The 19,467-nt window shown below is 53.0% G+C and overlaps 1 protein-coding gene across 1 annotated transcript in view; it reads right to left on the bottom strand.

Annotated features, from left to right (window-relative positions):
* ZNF609 (zinc finger protein 609) overlaps nucleotides 1-19,467 on the bottom strand; it is a 59,668-nt gene that overhangs the window by 36,131 nt on the left and 4,070 nt on the right. Inside the window, exon 2 of the mRNA XM_058811290.1 lies at nucleotides 9,116-9,977. Within this exon, the coding sequence (XP_058667273.1) occupies nucleotides 9,116-9,862 (747 nt within the window). The 5' untranslated portion in view covers nucleotides 9,863-9,977. The remainder of the gene's footprint in view (nucleotides 1-9,115; nucleotides 9,978-19,467) is intronic.

Below are 19,467 nucleotides of genomic sequence, written 5' to 3' on the forward strand. Positions count from 1 at the left end.
GCAAACCCTGAAACTCTCTCTGTGTACAAAGCCCCCATAGATCCACTGGTCCCACCCGGGCAGGAGAGGCTTTGCTTTGTTTGATGACCCTGTCACCACCTCCAAGAGCTGCCTGGAGCCCCAACCATCCTCCCCTTTCAGCCTTGGAAAGCAATTTCCCCTGGCCTCCAAGCACACAGAGCCCAGACCCAGTGCCCTTCTGTTCCTCCAAGCCTCTCTTGGCCATTTGATCCCCTGAACTTGGCTCCAGCTTCCATAGATTCATAAAGTCTGAAGAAGACCTCCAGTGGCTGCACCTCTAGTCCAGTCACTAGCCCAGTGCCACCACACTCACCACCAAACCCAAAGTGCCACAGCCACACACTTTTTGAGCACTTCCAGGGATGGTGATTCCACCAATTCCTTGGCCAGCCTGTCCCAATGCCTCACCACCCTTTCACCAAACCCTTTCAAAGGGGCATGCATTCTTTACACCACATGGGTCAGAGGGACACAGAAGTGCAGACCTGGGGCTTGGTCAGGATTTCAAGCTGGCAGGGCAGCTCCAGCTGGAAATCCTTGCCTGGAGCTGGTGTAGTCACAGTAGCCATGGCTCTCAGTGTGCACCATGTCTGGTGTGGGACCACAAGGACATCAGAGCCTTCCCTCTCCACCACAACCATGATGGAGCAGCCCAGCTGCACTGGTACCAGTGATTTTTGGGATGATCTTCCCTTTCAGATAACAGATCCCAAGACTCCATTTGCCACCATCCACAGACAACCCATTGGGTGGCTGCAGCTCTCCCTCCTCCAGTCAGGCTTGAACACAGGACCAAGCCCCAGCTCCAGGGTCCTTTTTCTGTGGGCTGATCCTAGGATGATGACCACCAGCCACATGGCATGCAGTTGACTCCAGAACACGCCTCAGCTATCTGTTAACCAGATGAGAGTGCCATTCCCAGTGTGGGAGGCAGTGTACCTGCATCCCAAAGAGTGCAGAGAGGGGTAGGCGAGCAGGGGAGTCTGGGAACAGCTTTCATTTGCATTGTACCTGGGGAAATATCACAACTGCGTTTCTGGGGTAACTGGGGGAGACAGAGAGCTTCCCAGAAGGAAATTACTTTCTGCCTTGGGAAAAAAACCAAACCACAACCTGTGGTACGACAACCATGGGATTTGTAGCTGCAATGGTGCCTTCTGCACCCTCATGCTCCCCCCAGCAAACCCCATGCTCAAGCCTAACAAGAGCAGTCAATCCATGCAGAGCACAGGGGAAACTGAGACACGCAGGCTCCAGCAATTGCATTAAGGGAGGGCAGCCCAGGGGCTTCTCTTACTCTCTGAGCACCAAACAAAATCCACTTTTGAGCTTCATCACATCCCATCCCCTCACCAAAACATGGTGACCTCACATCCACATGCCAACCAGAATTCCAGCTCAGGCCTGCAGAGCAGGCATGCTCTCTGCACTATTCACCACAACACATTCCAAGACATCCCAAGTGAACGAGGGCCAGAAAGTATTTTAAGGTAAATCTAGATACCAAAAAGCCACCTCAGTGTCAAGGACAGGAGAAAAGTCAGCAGATGTGAGTAGATGCCATCACCACACAGTACAAAAGTTCCATGGTAGCATCTTCCTGCAAAGGGATTTATCCTGCCCACAGAACACTGGGATGGAGCGGGCACCATTCAGCTGGCAAGGCTGGGGGCACAGGAGGAGGGATGGGGAGCACAGGCACCATGTGCTTTCCTAGGTTCAGAAGAGCTTGCCAAAGCTACTGTGAGCCCTGTGAGAGGCCAGTGAGCCCCTAAACCTACACACCAGAGCATGGCCCCAGGTGCCACCATCACTGCCATACCCCATCTCCAGCCCCAGTGCCATCACCACTGCCCATGCCCCATCCATGCCAGCCCACAAGCTGAGCTCACCCCAGAAAACCCTGAGCACATTTATTTACATCAGATCAGTTCCCTGAGCTGGTCTGTGGGCAGGAATGAGTAACAGGGACAGGAATAACTCGAGCAGATGTTGTCACCGAATACAACATATCGTCAGGCTGCTGGTGGCTTTAAATCATCCCAGCCCTGGGCTGCTCTCCCAGCTGCTGCTCAACAGCTCTGAGCCCTGGGGTGGCTCCTCCTGCACCCAATGAGCGCTCAAGCTCCAGGCACTGATCACCACGGGGTAGGAATGTCACAAAACCACCCCAGAAAGTCCACAGCAATCATCACTGCCTTTTCTCCTGCCCAACTTCAGCTCTGGGGATTTATTTAAGTGCCCTCTTGCCCAACACATCTCCAGGGTTGCATGCACACAAGGATTCACAGGGAAGATGGATTTCACAGCTCCAGCCCAAAGCATCCTCGAGAGCAGCAGCAGAGCAATGCAGCACTGTGAAAGCAGTGGCACAGAAGATGTCATGCCTGCAGCAAACAAGGAAAAGGCAGCGAATCCCCAACCAAGCAGCCTCTAAAAGCATAGGAGGGGAAATGCAGGCAGCCTGTGCTCTGCTGCCCTTTCCTGTGGCCTCCCTGGCTGCCGGGTGGAGAAGCAGCTTTGCTCATTAGCGGGTTATTCCTGGCACACTCCCCCTGCATCAGCTCCCCGGCAGGGCTGCGGGAGCAGCTCGCTGGGTTTTGAAGCCTTCGGGCTTGCACAGCGCTCCAGAGGCGCAAATCTTCCTTTAAAGAAATCTCCCTCGGCAGATAAATGGTGCTGGGTAACTGGGGTCATTAGGCTAATGAGCAGCTACCGCCAGCCTGGAAGCAAAGCAAAAAAACACCACAGAGTCTACCGGAGCCCGTTAGCCTCAAAATGTGACCCATCTCCAGCAGCTGCCATCGCTCTCAAGGGAGGAATCAGGTCCATGAGTCAGCAGGATCAATCACCCGCCGGCCTTCCCACCAAAATCTCTCATCAAAGCACTGGGGGAGCAGATTTGCAGGTCACTTGCACCAAGGAAGCTGAGAAGGGGCTGTTCCACCTCTGTCTCCCCTCCATCAGCCCCTTCATTACCACGGTGTCATTCTGCTCTCACGCTTCAGGAGCGGGGAGGTTTTTTCTCTTCTTTCCCAGCACTGCTCCATTTCCTACCACCATGTCCTTGACAGGGAGCCACATGTCCTGCTGTCCATTCTGGTGGAGATTGAGCCATGTTTTGGCATGACAGCCAATTCACTGCAATACAGCAATGCTGATGGGTCGGGCATCAAAGCTAACTCGGCCTTTTAGCCCTTCCTAACACGGCCATCTGGGAAAGCAACCAGGGAAAGATGCAATTTTCCCTTTGCGAAGCCTTCAGAGGTGGGATCAGCTGGAACTCTCAGCCTGCTACATCCAGTGGTTATAAAAGAAAGCCCACATATAAATAACCTCTCAGCAGGAGCCAAAACTCCAGCAGTAACCCCATGGTTTGAAGTGAACGAGGCCAATTTCCTCCTTTGTAGCTCTTGACACATGTTGGCTGCGTGCCCCCTTCTTGCCTTGTTCCTAGAGCAGAAGGCTCTGGGCGGCGGAGCCGGGGACAATAAGGAAACGAGTCTGTGTCATTCCCAAGGACTCCCAACACAGCTCTGTCAGCAGCTCTGGAGGCAGCCAATTCCAGCACTGCTGGAGAAAAAGAACCACAGCGAGAGGATCAGGCAAGAGCCGGTAGCTGCCTGCACGTCCCTGCCACCTCCCTGAGCTGCCCATGTCAGGCTGGCTGCCACTGCCTGGAAAGAAACAATCCCTGCAGAGCAAGGGATGGGAAACAACTTCTCCAGGTCCCTACCCAAGCACTGGGCTTCCCACATGCCCTGAAAATCCCTGGGGTAAACAAAGAACAGGGTGAGCACCAGCTCCAAAGCCAGCTTTGGAGGGGCTGAAAAAGAAACAACTGTTTTCACCAAAACAGCTCCACTGGGAGTTTCTCCATCCAAACTCTGGCCCCAAGACAAGGAACCTCACAGGAGTCAAAATCCCAAGCACGTCTTCAAAGCAGAAGGCTGGGACCACCCCCAACATCTCATCCAGGTTCTCCCCCACATCCCCACTAAGAGTGTCTGTGGCCATCTCCTGTTGGACCCAGCAGAGGGACTGGGAGATCTCAGCTCTTTGAGCTGGGGTCACACAGGAATCCCTCACCCCAATCCTTGCCGCTGCACGCACAGTCAAGTCTCATCCCTTCCCCCAGCAGTAGAAAAATGGCTGAAAAAAGGCAACCATACTTTCACTCCAGGTAAAGCAGTAATGGTGCAGGACATCTGGCACCTGGGGGTCCCACTGAGGCTATAGGAGGCACCATGCAGGTCTGCAATCCTGGATTAGGGCAAGAAGGTCCACAAAGATGACACCAAAGCCACCCTGCAAACGGCTGGATAAGCCAGCAGCAGCAGGGACAGTGCACAGATGCATTTTTGGGTGTATTTCTTTTTTGGAAGCTGCCACTGGTGTGGTGTCACCACCCCACTGTCCCCATTGTCACCTGACCCCAAGCACTCCCTCTTGCATTTTCTCACCAGTTTTGGCGTGAACACACCGCAGTGTCCCCCATCTTACAAGAGCCCCTCTCTATCAGGTCACCCACAGCAGGGATGTCTGCTCTGAGCACGCACAGGGCATCCCTAATTTGTGCCCTGGGAGAAATTCAGAAGAAGAAAATGCCCCGGTGGCTTCCACCCCCTCTCCCTCAGAGGGACAGGGATGAACCCACCCTCCTGGCTGCCTAAAACCGCAGCACACGTGACCCAGAGAGGCTTTTCAGAAGAGCCGAGTCTCCAGCGGCTTCTGTTTGCCTTTCCCTTGTCTGCAGCAGCATCACATCTGGATGCTCGTCAGAAGAGAAGGAAAAAAAAAAAAAAAAAAAACCCTCCCTCCTCCTGCTGAACAACCTCTCAATCAAAACAAAGCCGGAGCGGCAGCCAAGAGCTGGGAGGCTCTTTTGTTTAATGCTCAACATCCCCGGGCTGGGCCAGCACGCCCCGGAGCGCCGGGAGCGGGCGCAGGGGCCCGGGGTGGGCACTGGGGTGGGTGCAGGGCTGCTGAGCAAGGGGCCAGCCCAGCCACCAGCCCCAAGGCCAGCTCAGCCATGCCACGGCAGCTGGTGGGGCAAAAGCAGCGCTGCTCCTCCGTGCACGGCCATTTTGCTGATCTCGGCTGCTCACCGAGCTGCCATTCCCTCCCAGCACCAGGGTCCGTGCAAAGCAAAGCAAAGCAAAGCAAAGCAAAGCAAAGCAAAGCAAAGCAAAGCAAAGCAAACTAAACCCCAGCTCAGCTCCAGCCATCCCCAGTGACCCACGGACTGACCCAGCCACGCTCATGTGTCCACCAGCATAAGCTCTTTTCTCTCCCCAATGTATTTTAAGCTCCCACTGCTGCCCCTCCAAATATTTTTTGGAGCTCCAAGGACTGAACCAAGCCCAGGCACTGACCACAGCCAAACCTTCTCAAGGAGCTCAGCCCATCCCAGAGATCCTGGAAAGTCTCAGCAGGGTTATCACCAGTGGGTTTCATCAAGATCAGCCCCATCCCTGGAGAAGTTATCGCCTGTGCCCCAACACACTGATGGCATCAGGTTTGAGGAGAGCACGTAACAAGCAAAGATCCACACCAAGAAAAAGGATATTTGGGATATTCAGCTCCTGAGGCTTCACCCCAGGAAGCAACAACCAGAACCAGGGGGTCACACTGGCAAAAGACATCCAGTGGAGCCCAAGGGTCATGTCCACAGGCTCCATCACTGCTGTGTCAGACATGGGAGCAAGGGTGAACCCCCCTATGGACAGAGCCATGGAGCACCAACTGATGTGGAAAAGCGTCTGGCAAAACCCAAAGCTCCTTCCTACACCCAACAAGGGCTGCCAAACCCTACAGCAAGATATTGGAAGAACACAAAAGCAGAAGTAGAGGCAAATGGGGCGAGCTGGTTGGGGCAAGAGCTGGCTGCAGCACTGAAGCACCTCATCAAGGAAAAGCACTCCCTGCCAAAGTGCTCATTATTCCAGCCATGGAGATAACAGAGCCTCCTGGCTGGCAGCTTCTGGCTCAGCACACATCCCTTGTGTCTGACCCCAGGGAGGTCACCCAGCCCAGGCTGCAGCAGTGGAGGGACAGACAGACTGCCTTTCTTCATGTGCAGATGGAGACCAGCTCCCCTGCCCGAAACGGAAGTGGGAGCAGCACAGGGTTAAGCAAAGGACAAGCTGACGGAGACCAAAGGTTGGGCTGAGTCACGCTCTGCCTGTTCCTGTTTCAGTCTGAGCAAGTTTCTCGCTTGCCAAGCAGGGTTTGTCCCCAGGCCAGAATGAACCTGCCACCTTAATCCTCTCGATGCACTGCCTGGAGGAGCTGCCCTCCCTCCCACAGCCAGCACATACCTCTGCTCTTGGCTTGTCCTTTGGACTCCACACGCAGTTTTTGGGACATGGCTGCAGCTTTTGGGAGACAGAATGAGCCCAAGGCCACATCCCCCGTTGCATCCCATTGGTCCTCCACCCTGCCCCAGGCATCCACCCAGCCTCAGTCTCTTCCTCAAGACACAAAACTGCTTTCCCAGCCCTTACCATGCAGACACCTTTCTTCTCCTCGCCCACGGCTTTCCCGACCCAAAGGAAGCCATCCAGCTGCCCCCAGGAGGCTGATGAAACACAGACAATGTCTCCTCCTAAGTGACACATGTTCCTGCAGATCCAGATATCAAATCCCTTCTCAAAAACAGGGATCAGCCTTCCAGCCTGAGCTTTCAGCAAGGGGGTTATGCTTCAATCTGGACAAGTAAAATGGCAGCATCATCTCACCGGGTGTCAGCATGGAGAAGATAGAATTGTTTGGGTTGGGTTAGAAGTGACCTTAATGCCCACATTTTCCACCTCCTGCCATGGGTAGGAACACCTCCACTAGATCAGGCTGCTTCAAGTCCTGTCCAACCTGGCCTGGAACACTTCCAGGGATGGGGCAGCCACAGTTTCCCAAGAGGAACCCATGCCAGGGCCTCACCACCCTCACAGGAAAGTGTTTTTTCCCAATACCCTATCTAGCCCTTCCAAGTGGGAAGCCACTGCCCCATGTCCTGGCACTCCTTGATCGAAGTCCCTCTCCAGCTCTCCTGGAGACCCTTTAGGCACTGGAAGGGGCTCTGAGCTCTCCCTGGAGCCTTCTCTTCTCCAGGTCAGCACCCCCAGCTCTGCCAGCCTGGCTCCAGAGCAGAGCATCTCCATGGCCTCCTGCGGACTCACTCCAGCAGTTTCACATTCTTCTCATGTTGGGATCTCGTGGCTGGAGGCAGCTCTGCAGGTGCAGTCTCACCTGAGCAGGGGCAAAATCCCCCCCACCTCCCCTGCTGCCCAGAGGGGGAACGAGCCCAGAACACAGAGGGGTTTCCAGGTGCCAGCACACATAACCAGGGTGTGTGGAGCTTCTCATCCACCAACACCACACATCACATTGGTATCTCCAACTGCAAAGAGTTTCTGCAGCAGTATCAGTGAAAGAAATGAATCTTTAATTGCAAGAGCACAGCAAAGCCGTGCAGGGTATGACCCAAGGTCCAGCCAGCTCCAGTGCTGGCTGTCACTGCAGCCAGCACAGATGGCTATGAGGGAACATAACAGCCAAGCATGTTGAGGTATTTCCCAAACCAATTCCCAAGCTTCTGTCCTCCTCATGCTTTCCCCAAGCCAAAACACATTGCCCTGTACACCCCCATGATGAGTTTCTCCTCCACAAACCCACTCAGGTGCCCCAAATCACAGGTGGACTTTCAGCATCCACAGCTTTTAGCAACAGCATTCCAGTCCATCATGCAAAAGAGCATCTGCTGCTCTTCCTGGTTTCATCCACTTTGGTTTCTTTGCCAGAACAGACAAAGGAACAAGATGTCTCCACGCCACTCCTGAATTTTACAGGCTTCAATTACCTGCCCCAGGACGCCACTGTGCCCTCCCCACCCATCCCAGTGCCCACACTGTGATCCCCATGCCAAAGCAGAAATCCTCCCAGGGAACCTCTGGCTGCAAACATGGTGACAATGCTTTTCATACTCCCCAGCCACTGTCCTGACACCCTGGCACATGTTGATGGCAACAGGGCCAAGCTGACTCAAGCACACACACTTGTGATGCTCACCCTGTGTGTGACACACACACGGCTTCACAGGCACACACCAGCAACACCCTGTGTGCAGCTGGCACAGAGGAAAAGCACAGACTTAAAAGCACACACTTAAAGCCTTCCCCATCTGAACCAGAAATCACATCAGACACTGTGATTCCTCAGAAACCAGAGAAGAGTCCTGAAAAGTGGTTACATCCAGACACAGAGTAGCCACCCAGAGCCCAGCAGCACCCAGATGCAGCCACTCACCCAATGGCCATCTGCCACTGACAGGGCTTTTTGTGCCTCTGGTGACCTGGAAGAGCAGCTTGGCCAGCTCAGCATCACTGCCACGTGTTAGCAGAGGACTGACACGTCAAACATCACCCACAGCCACCCACCAGCCCTGGATCACCACCACAAGTGGGACAGAGCCCATGTACCATTGACAGACCTGGGAACGAGGTGGTGACTCCTGCCAACCCTGCTCCTTGTGCTCACCCACATGCCCAGGCAGATCCCACATCCACTAATGTGTTAAGGGATCCTTCTCTGCACATGATGCAACTGGAGAGAAATACATTCCTCTGGGAGCTGCAGGAAACCTTGACACACACGGTGAAGCCAGCATGACACAGAGCACAGCACACACTCTTTGTGTCCCCTTGGGATATGTAACAGACAAAGCACCAGGACACCACCTCTGTCACTTCAGAGTGACAGAGACCAGAGAGGCCTGGACCTATTCCATACAGCCAAAGCACTGAGGAAAACCAAATCTCAGCAGGATGGCTCAGAGAACACAGTCTGCATGTGATTTATTCACATGGCTCCCAGAAGCCAAGCTTGACCAGTGTCATTCCACCGCCATGCTCAGACACCAGCACATCACATGGCCAAACCACACTCACACCAAAACCAGGAGGCACCAGCCACATGGCAGTGCTGGCCCCAGCAGTACAAGACACACAGTCCCACCCCTGGTCACCCACAACACCATGTCACTGCAAACGCCATGTGAGCAGCAGCAATGGCACCCACGCCCCAACACCTTTCTTACCTTTTCTGACTTCACCTTTTTCAGCTGCCGGCACTCACTTTCTCCATCCTCCAGCTCCGACTTTACTCCCAAGGGATTGAGCGCAGCTCCCGTGTCAATAGCTATACTCCCAAGCTGCTCAGCAGCAGCAGGCTCTGTCCCCTGGCCCCCATCATACTGTCCCACCCTCACTGCCAGGGCCAGGGGCTGCAGCACGCTGGGCTCCTTCTCTGCCGCAGTCCCCGCACCCTCACTCCTTTCCTTCTTGCTTTTGGATGAGCCGCCCTCCTTCTCCTTCTTGGAGCCAGCCACACTGCGAGACGCCTTGGCTGACTTCTCCGAGCTCTTCGGTGCGACGGCGGGCACCAAACCACCCGAGTTCGCACCATCCCCAGAGCGTCCTTGAACCTCCTTCTTGCCACCAGCTCCCTCACTGGGAGTGAACAGGGAGGACCCTGGGGTCGGCTTCCCACTGTCCTTACCAGTCTTGCTCCTTTTCGACTTCGATTTGCCCTCCTTGCCTTGCGGGCCTGGCACTGGGCTCACAAACTTGATGTTATCCGGTAGTGTTGCCACTGCGTTGGGTGCCGGGAGCCCCACCTCCTTGGAGCCCGACATTTCCAATTTCTGCTGATCCTTCTCCAAATCAGCGTCCAGGTCAATGATGAGATTCCCTACACCAATGTCCCACTCATCCCCACTGTCATACGTCTCAACCGGGTTCGCATCAATTCCTTTCCCTCCGGAAGCTCCGCTGCTCAAGGACATCTTAGAGTTAACGGCCCCTCACGATTCAAGGCTCTTCCCCGCCTCTACGCCCTGGGGGTCTCCTACGTCCTTGGGGGGCTTCCAGTGGTCCGGGTCTGCCCAGGGGACGGCATCGCTGCTGGAAGGGAGAGCAAAGAGAACAGGGTTACACACGAAGAGCCACGGACAGACACACCTGCAGGCAGGAGAGATGTGGGCAGAGTGAAACCCCCAACCTCCCAAATCACCCTCTCAGCATCCTTCTGCCACCCCCTGGGCTGGGGCTGCTCCACAGCCGCCCCCGCAGCAGCGGCCATCTGGTACCGCTCCTCGATCGATACCAGCCCTGGCAGGTCACAGCTCTCGGCTCCAACAAGACATTACTCACACATTTCCCCGCTCACCATTTCCCTCTGAATTATCGAGCGCTGCCCTGGGAGGGAGGATTGATTCCTCTCCTGCCAATGCCACCCAGAGGGAGGGCTCCTCTCCACGCCAGCCTCGCTGCGAGGCACAAGAGCTGCTCACCAGGGGAGTCAAGTGCCTGGGTGGGAAATAAATCCCAGGCTTTCAGAGTGCCTGTGACACTTGGGATGTGTCAGAGCAATCACCAAAGGCCAAACTGCAGTGGGAAGCATAAGGGTTCCCATCCCACACCTCTGCACAGAGAAACACAGTACCCAGATTTGGAGCATTTACCACCATTACCTCTGGTCACGATAAGCTTCCAATGGAAACAGAGATGCAATTGTATAAGTAGCCAGTCTTAACTGGGAAGAGGGGGCTCAGCCCTACCTGCCCACGCCACAGCTGACCCTGGTGAGCCCAAAATATCTCCTCCCGCCTTCCCAGCCTCGCCCCCAGGGAGAGAAACAAAAAAGACACCCACGCGCAACCTGACACAGCACCCCAGTCACGGCAATTACCCTGACGAGACATAATTAACACATGTAACAGCTTCTTCCCAGCACCGCCCAGCAAGGCCACCTGCTCTCCAGAATCCTTAAGAAATCCTTGACCATCCATTTGGATGAGGCTTCTCTCCAGGAGCACTGTCCTCCCCTTGGCCATCAAGCTCCAGGCCTGCCTGCTCCTGGTACTATTTACAAGTGACACTTCAAAAACAGGTGACTTAAAGAGAAATGAGAAGTAAAAAAAAACAAAAAACAATCCAAAAAAACCCCACACCACACACACACACAAATTTCTTCAAACCCCAGCAGGCAGGAGCCTGGAAAGCAGCTTCACGGTGCGTTCCCAGAGATGCAAACACTGTAAAAATGCCAGGGATTCTTTCATCAGCCAGGCTGCCGCAGCCAGACCATTTTCCATCTGCTCCCCACAGCATCCTCAGCTCTGTACAGCTAATAATCCGCTCTCTGACAGGTCATTACGGAGATTTTTAACCCCAGGAGCTGGGGGGCTTGCGTGCAAGCTGGAAATGAAAAGCACTGACCTCTCATTTCAGCGGCAGGGAAAGTGCCGAATCAGGAGATCACTTTGTGCACCGGAGTCGCTAACGGCTTCCCAAAGCTGACCTGCATGTTTCTGTGGCCGCCTCCTCCTCCTCCTGCTCCAGCACCTGCTCCCCAGTCCCAAGCTGGTGTGTCCAATCCCATCAACCTGCCTCTCCAGAGCCTCTCTCCAAATCATCAATGGGGCCAGCAATTGGCAGCGACCACCTCACCCCTGCACGACACTCTTCGTGTCATGGATCCAAGGCAGTTCCTTTCTGCAGGTGGGCAAAGCCAGTAGTGAGCTGGATGAACCAGTTTTTTGGCTGGTATCAATCCCTTCCCAGCCCTAAGCTGAGGCATGGAATCCAGGAACAATCCCAATGAACCAGTGGACTACTGATGCCCAGGAAAAACCCACAGGAGCTGAAAGCAGAGGATGAAGTTCAGTCTCCAAATCCAAGAGCTGTCAACCCAAAGCTGGAGCAGGCAAAGAGCCATGGTGAGCTCAGGTCAGAGGGCAAAGCAGACAAGGATCTGACCTTGCAGTGACAGGAAAACAACAGACAGTCCACAGGGCTGTACTGTAACACGTGTAGCATCACCTGCTCCATGCAACACCTGCACAATGCCAGCTTGGCCAGCTCTCCACTCCCACCCTGGAATTCACCTTGCTGCTCCAAACGTGCACACACGCACACACACACATCTCCATAAGTATTATTTATACATGTAGAATAAGGACAGCAGATGAGTGGGACTTGGGTCTGAAACTCTGCAAACAGCAGCAGCTTTTGCCAATTCCTACCACAACAAAAGGAAGAAGGAGCCCAGAAGTCCGCTGGGTCCCTGGCAATTGGAGAGCCAGGAACAATCAAAGGGTTAGAAAACAAGAGGAGCAAAACCCTCACCCTGCAGAGGAGGTGCCGAGGGAGCCCAGGCTCTGCTAAGGCAGACAGAAGGGAACCACAAACAGGACGGACAGGAACATGCTGGATTGGCAAGAGCAGGGCAAAGGCACGTTGTGACGAGAGTGAGGCAGAGAACTCAAGACATGCCACCACAGGAAGAGGGACTGGGGCAGGGATCAGCCCTTTCCAGAGCAGAGCTGGAGGCTGGGACCCTGGAACGTGATCTGGGGGCAATCTCCTGAATATGCTCTATTGCATGTGGTTCTAAAGCATTTTCAACAGCTTCTTCCCTCCCCAAAACTCCCATCCCAGTTCCCCATTTCTCTACTCCACTACTGCAGGCTCAGCCTCCGCAGCCAGAGGAGCATCTGGAGTCCCTCTCCCAAGCCAGACCCACAGAGACCCCAACCTGACCCACCATCATCATTCTGGGTGCACAGGAGCCCCTGGCTAGCACACCCCATGGCCCAGAGAAAGAGGCTCCTTTCCCAGTGCCTCCTTTGCCCAAGCTGGAGAAGCACCGGGTGGTATCCAGATCCTCCCCACCTTCCTGCCGGGGGAGTAAGGCTGCCACAAATCACAGCCTCTCAGAAAACAGAGCGAGGAGATTGATTCAGCTGTAAACGTGTCCTTCCCCTTACCTCCTGCCATCGCAGGATTGATCCCCGCACAACATGAAAAGCATGTGCTCACTTGTTGGCCTGGAGACCTGCCAACAAAGCGTTTTAAGAGCAGTCCTGGAGCGCAGATCCTACAAGGAGACAGCTTTCTGCTTGGGAATGCTGCACACACACAGCACCAGACATGAATAATTCAGCTCCATTAGGTGCTGAGACCTCTATAATCCACATCTACGGGCTGGGACAGAGCCAAACCCTATTCAGACACAAACCTGAAAGTTCACTTTCAGGGCTGCACACACACCTAGAGATGGCTCTTCCACCAGAACAGCTCCACTTCCAAAAGGCAGCAAGGAAACCACGCCAGCCCCTGGCTCTATGTGCTAAAACCCGTGCAGGATGCTCAGAACCTGCCGAACCCGCACCACCCCGGCTTTCTCTGCTGGTTGCTGGAGGCCAGGAGACCAAAGCTGGGAAGGATTGACCGCCCAAGGGCGACAAGATGTAGGAGAAAGCTCTTCTCCTGGCAGCAGCCAGCCCACACATAGGGAGACTGTCTCATAGCCATGTGCTCCAGCCTGCAGCGCTCCAGGATTAGCCTCTGGTGGCTTCCAGACATGACTGACTGCAATTTTCACCCTGATTAACTTTCAGGAATGCCCACAAGAAGGAGCGGCAAAGAGGACAGGGAAGGGGGGAGAAAAATCTGCAGGATGCAGCATTTCCTCCAGCGGGCACAAGGCAGGGAGCAGAAGGTTTGGTGAGATGGTTGCTCTGGCCGGCATGACCCAGGAGAGCAGAGCCCTCTGCTCCCTCCCTAAAGAGGCAAAGGCGCACAGAAGGGATGCTGCCCCCCCAGCCTGCCAAACCCCCAAAGGGCTCCCCACAAGCCCCCAGCTGAGGCAGCAGCACCAGGGGCTGCAGTGCTGAGGCCCTTCCTCCAGCTGCTGGCAGCCAGTCGGCTGCTCTCCCCATCCCCTGCCTCTGCATGAGATCCCTTTTTGTTTCCTTTTACGACTAAAGAAACTCGGGGTGGTGGTGGGGGGGGACACACTGCCTTCCCCACGCTGCTGCACTCACTCCCCACTCAGCTCCTACCACCGCGCCTGTAATCCCCCAGCTGGGCTTGTTTGGGTTGGATTTTTGTTAAGTAACTCCCATGTCTTTTTTGCAGATTTCTTTTTAAGATGTTCCCTTTCTCCCCGCCCCCTCTCTCTAGAGCTGGGGGAGAGAGGAGAGAAAAAAAGAGAGAGAGAAAAAAAAGAGAAATGTTGAACGCGAGCCAGCTGGCACGAACAAGAGGAGACGGAGAAATCTGCACAAAGGAGCTTCCTCACTCACTTGCTGCTTTCAGCTCAAGAAATCACGCAGGGGAGGAGGGTTCACTCTCCCCCAGACATCAGTCAGGCTGTAGCAGACAAAGGAGATTTGCCATGACACCCTCCAGAACTGCCACCCAACGGGGGCAGGATCCCTCCACCGCCTGCGCCCTGCGGGAGTCCGAGCTGTTGCAAAACACGCCAAGGCGCAGAGCTTCAAAACAGGCTGCTCAATGTGGAATTAAGCAAGATTTTGAATGGAGGAGTTGTGCTCCCGCCTCTGCACTCACACAGGGCGCCCACAGAACTTCAGTGGCTCTCAGGGCTGAGCGGGACAGTGTCAGCAAGCTGCCAGCAGGGAGAAGGCTGAACCCAATTTGAATAAAATGGAGCCACCCTTCTTTTTTTTAATATGGAGGTGCACCCCACCAAGACTACATCTTCCAGCATGCACTGCAGCCAGAGGGCTGAGAGAGACACCCACAAACTTAGGCCAGGACTCCCAAGTTTCCAAAGGCTGAGCCTTGACACTGGAGATGAACCTGAGACAGGGCAGCACTCGAGAGATGAGTCATTTGTTGGCGTTCTTGAGAAAAGCTTGAAATACCTCAGTACAGGCATGACAAAAGCAGGACATACAAGGTCACTGGAAAAGGCTGGAGATGGAGGAAAGTGGAGAGATGAGCAGAGAGCACTTTGGTGCAGGGCAGCCAGGCAATCAACCCACCTGAAACAAAACTCCAGAGACTCATCAGCCACAACACCCACCTGCTCCCAAATACACACTCGGGCCTCAACTTCACATTCATCATCAGGCAAAAGATGCTCCTGGGATCAAAATTCAACCTCGCACCCACTCTCATTCACTCATAACCTTAAAACATGACTTTTCCAGCAAAACTCCACACGATTGCAGCACATGTCAACGTCCAACAAAGCTGTCAATACAAAAGATAGACACACAGTGCTAGGCTGTTTGAAGAAAATACCAGAATAGCTAAAACCTGGCATTTGCCTCTTATTGACACTTGTGTAATCTCAATGAGGATCAACTCAAGGTAAGGTGGAAAAACCCAGGGTTATAGAACATGTCTGACTAGCAAAGACATCCTCTTGAGAACCCCTCACTTCCCTCAGCTCCCAACAGGCTATACACAGCCCTGATACATGAGGCACACAGAAAGGGGGAACATAAAGAGGACCGAGAGTTTCAGCTTTTCCTTTATATCATTTAAATGGGGAAAACTGGAACAAGTACCTCTTTAATCCTCCCATCAGTTCTGCAAGTGTCATCACCAAAGTCCAAATTTTTTGTCTATTCATGCCAAGAGACTCCAAAGTTCAGATTTACAATTATTTCATTTTGATGTCTCCCAACTTGTGCATTTTTTTCAAGGTATCACTTCTGTATGTACTTCTGAATAAAACACAGCTCACATTCCTTCCACCAACTCACAAGGAAGTCCAAGAGTTTCATATTTCAAGAAAATTATCAGCAAGAGAACCATCCCATGGTCCTCAGCACATGGTTCTCAGGTCAAGCAGGAGGCACATTGATACCTACACCAAACCCTCCATTCTGTTCCTGTGAAGGATGGCTGGCAAACAGCACCTCCTCAGAACATCTGCACTGCTGGAATCACTTCTCTGGGAAGCTGAGCAAGGGCCATTGTTACACACAAGCTTGAATGTATGTGTCTACATGACTCAGGTCACAGAACCATAGAGCAGAACATGTTGGAAGGGACCTTGAAGGGTCACCTGTTCCAACCTTTTGAGAAAAAGGGAGATCAGGTGAGATTACCTACTACCCTGTCCAGTCACATCTTGAAAATCTCCACCAGCACAGACCCTTACTGTGTCCTGGAGGGGATTGCTCCCAGGAGTGCCTATAAAAAATTCCTTTCTTATGTTGAGATGAAACCTCTCCCAGTGCAATTTTTATCTGTTGCCCCTTGACTTCTCCATATGGCTCCTCTCTGTAGGTGCCTCAAGTCCAGCAATGTTCCTGCATACACAGCCCCCCTGCAAAGAGCTGAGTGACCTCCTGCCAGGCAGGAGCCAGGTTTGCAGGAAAGGCCATGGTGCTAGGATAACACAGGGGCATGGACTGCAGGAGCATCAAGCACAGCACCAGCAGGCAAGAGTCATGCCAGTGCTTTGTTACAGCTCTGACAGCAGGACCCCTCCTGAGTGAGCCACGTCCTCTTCCCAAGCCTTTGCCATGGAGATGAGCAGGGAGCAGCAAGGCTCAGGCTCTGGATCACAGCATGTTCATCCAAAAATGCTAGGACAGACATCTTCCAGCAAGCATGACCTTGCAGACTCTAAAATCTCAGGCCGCTGAATATGGCCAAGATTTTTCAAAGAGATCCCAAATCCACAAAAACAAACTGGTACCCAGTGTCTAAACTTTCTGCTGTAGAGAGAAAGAGGAACTGAAAAATCCACAAGTATGGGAGAAAAAGTATTCAGTAGGTAAAAGGACAGAGCAGCTTCCTTCCTGCAAGCTCAGCTCTCAGATCTACCCTGGATCAGGGCTGCCCAACAAGGATTGGGTTGGACAGCCTTCACTGTTGTGTCTGCATGCTGGAAGACACCCCTGTGTAACTGCCATGCCCAGACACCCGCACACGTTGTTTTAACAAGAATCAGAAACACAGCCCCATCTTCCCCCAAAATCTGCATCCCCTACTTGCCCCACGATCTTCATGTGCCACCCTGTGGGTGGCATGGCATCACTGGCACCCAACAGGTGCCCAGCAGGCACTGGCAGTGCCAGAGGAGCAGAGCAGCGCTGCCACAGGGTTTGGCTGTTGAAGGCTGACACAGCAGCAAAAGCAAAGCAGCACCATGAGCAATAAGCAGCCAGGATTAGCACAGAAGCCCTTTGGGTGAGTGTACCCCAGACCAGCCAGTGCATTCCTGCAGCACCAGACACGACCCTGGTGCTCCTCTACCACCACAAAGGCCATTCCTGTTGAGCCCAGCCAGCCGTGTCGCTGCTGGCTGGTGCCAAAAATAACATTAAACACTCAAAATGAGACATCTGAGCCAATCTGCTTGGCACTGCAATGCTTCCCATAGTGATAAACCTGGGGAATGACTGCCCCTTGAACAGAGCTGGTTTCCACTGGGAAAGTGGGAGAGCCGTGTGGATTTAAAACTAGGGCAGTTACATCCTTGGTAACCCCAACACACAAGTGAACTGATTTATGAGAGGCTTAAAGGTATCTGAACTGGTGGCCTGCCCTTTTGCACAGCCTAGAAGGGGGTAGAGGGCACATAAAAATAACCCAAGAGGTTCCCAAACTTCAGCACTCCATGCAGGCTGGAAGATTGCCAGCAGTGAGAGGAAGCAGCAAGACGGATGTGACCAGGGAAGATCCTCGAAGCATCAGTCACAGAGATGGGAGGAAAGAAGACCTGGCAGAGACTGAAGACAACCAAGGGCATAAATAACCACTGGAATAAGTGCCAGAAAAGGGAGCTTGCCCTTTTCCCCTGCTCACTCAACGCTGTCAGCAGGGATGCACGAGGACACCCAGGTGCTGGCAGCATCCCGAGCTCAGGGTGTTGTGGCAGCAGGGTGGGCACCACTGAATCAGCCAATTGCTCCCTTTCCTTACAGGACAATGGAGGCAGCGTGGCTCCTCACCTTGCTCCTGGTCACCCTGCTGTCCCCCAGGCCCATGGCTGGCCCAGTCCCAAACTGGGTTCTCATGGTCACAGAGATGCAGGTATCCAACAAGGATCACCCTCCACAGAGGCACCGCAGAAACAGCAAACCATGGGCTGTACCAAAGTCAACATCTCCTTTCCATCTTCTCCATCCAAAGGAAGAGCACTGAAGTGATCCCAGCTGAGCAGTGTCTCACAGCCACAGCCTCAACAGGAGAAGGGCACAGCATTGCTCAGAGAGGACAGACAGCCACTGGTTTGCTTGCTCCCAGGGAAGGGAGAGCTCCTGGGTTTTATTTTCTTTATCCTTCCTTTTAGGAGCAGAGCACGCAGCCAGTCTTGGCTGTTTTCCAGCCTTCAGAAGACGATGAACATCTCTCCACTGCTCCAAAACCAAAGGAGCTGCCACTTCACCTATTAATGCCTTTAATTCCCTTCATTCGATAACCAATTAGGGCACCTTGGCTCCCAAAGCTGAGGCTCCCTTTGTAGCAAGGCCAGTGCGTGCGGCTGTAATCCCTCTTCCTGTCACATCATCAGCCTGGGAACACTTTGGGAAAAAAACAACCAGACTGTGAAGTAAAGGAGGAGGGAAGGCAGATGCAGACAGGGACAAATGCAAGCAGAGCAAGTGCCATGCCAGAGAAATTCCCTTTTTTTTTTTTCCCTGGGAGGGATAATAAATAGGTGTATCTCCCAGATTAATACGGCACATTTGCAGAGCTCTGATATCCATCAGAAAGTTGCTAATTCGTGCTAATGACCCATTGCAAATTGCTGAATTTTGTGAATTAGCCAGCACACAGGAATACAATAAAACCCAATGAAAACCATGCATCAAAGCAGGCTGGGCTTATTTGGGGAGTACTAGTGCACTTGGAATTACTTGTGGCAATGGATGCAGAGGGGACGTGCAGATGAGATGTGAAACCCCCTCAAAGATAAACAAGAAATCCTCAGGACAAGAAGAAATTTCAACAAGGCTACTAAACCTTTGGGAAAGGAGATGTAATTCTCCCAGAGATGAGCAGGATTCTTCCTCTCCTATTGGATTCATAGTGTTTAGTGTCAGTGAAGTCATTACACACCTCCTTTCCACTCCTTTAAAGTCACACAGCACACTGCTCCTGATCCACCCTTCATCCACTTGGAGAAGCACCAGGAAAACTCCAAGTCAAATCTTTGGACCCAGTTGAACCAACAATGCTCTGCCAATCCAAAGCACAAATGGGCTCAGCAAATTCATTAAAATCAATTTTTTATCATTAAATCAGCGTAGCCCCATCACACATGATGGTGCACTGTGGAGGTCTCATCAGAAGAATGAGAGTGGCCCAAGAACAGCTTAGAGGAAAAAATCCAATGCCACAAAACCTTTCTGTGCTTGAGGAAAGAGAAACATAAAGCAACAACATCATCTCTCCTTTTCTTACACCATGAACATGGCAATTGTAGAAGTTGGGCATTTAATGTTTCAATACAAAATATCAAGGTTGTCCTGAAACTATTCTCATTCATCCACAAAAAACTGCACTTGCATCCTTTCATACTCCTCACACCACATCTGAGCTGACGCTCAGCAGCTACGTCAGTGGGTTTTGTGCATGTGAAGGACACTCAGCTGCAGCAAAAACAAAACAA

This window comes from Ammospiza caudacuta, chromosome 10, assembly GCF_027887145.1.
Source record: "Ammospiza caudacuta isolate bAmmCau1 chromosome 10, bAmmCau1.pri, whole genome shotgun sequence".
Lineage (NCBI taxonomy): Eukaryota > Metazoa > Chordata > Aves > Passeriformes > Passerellidae > Ammospiza > Ammospiza caudacuta.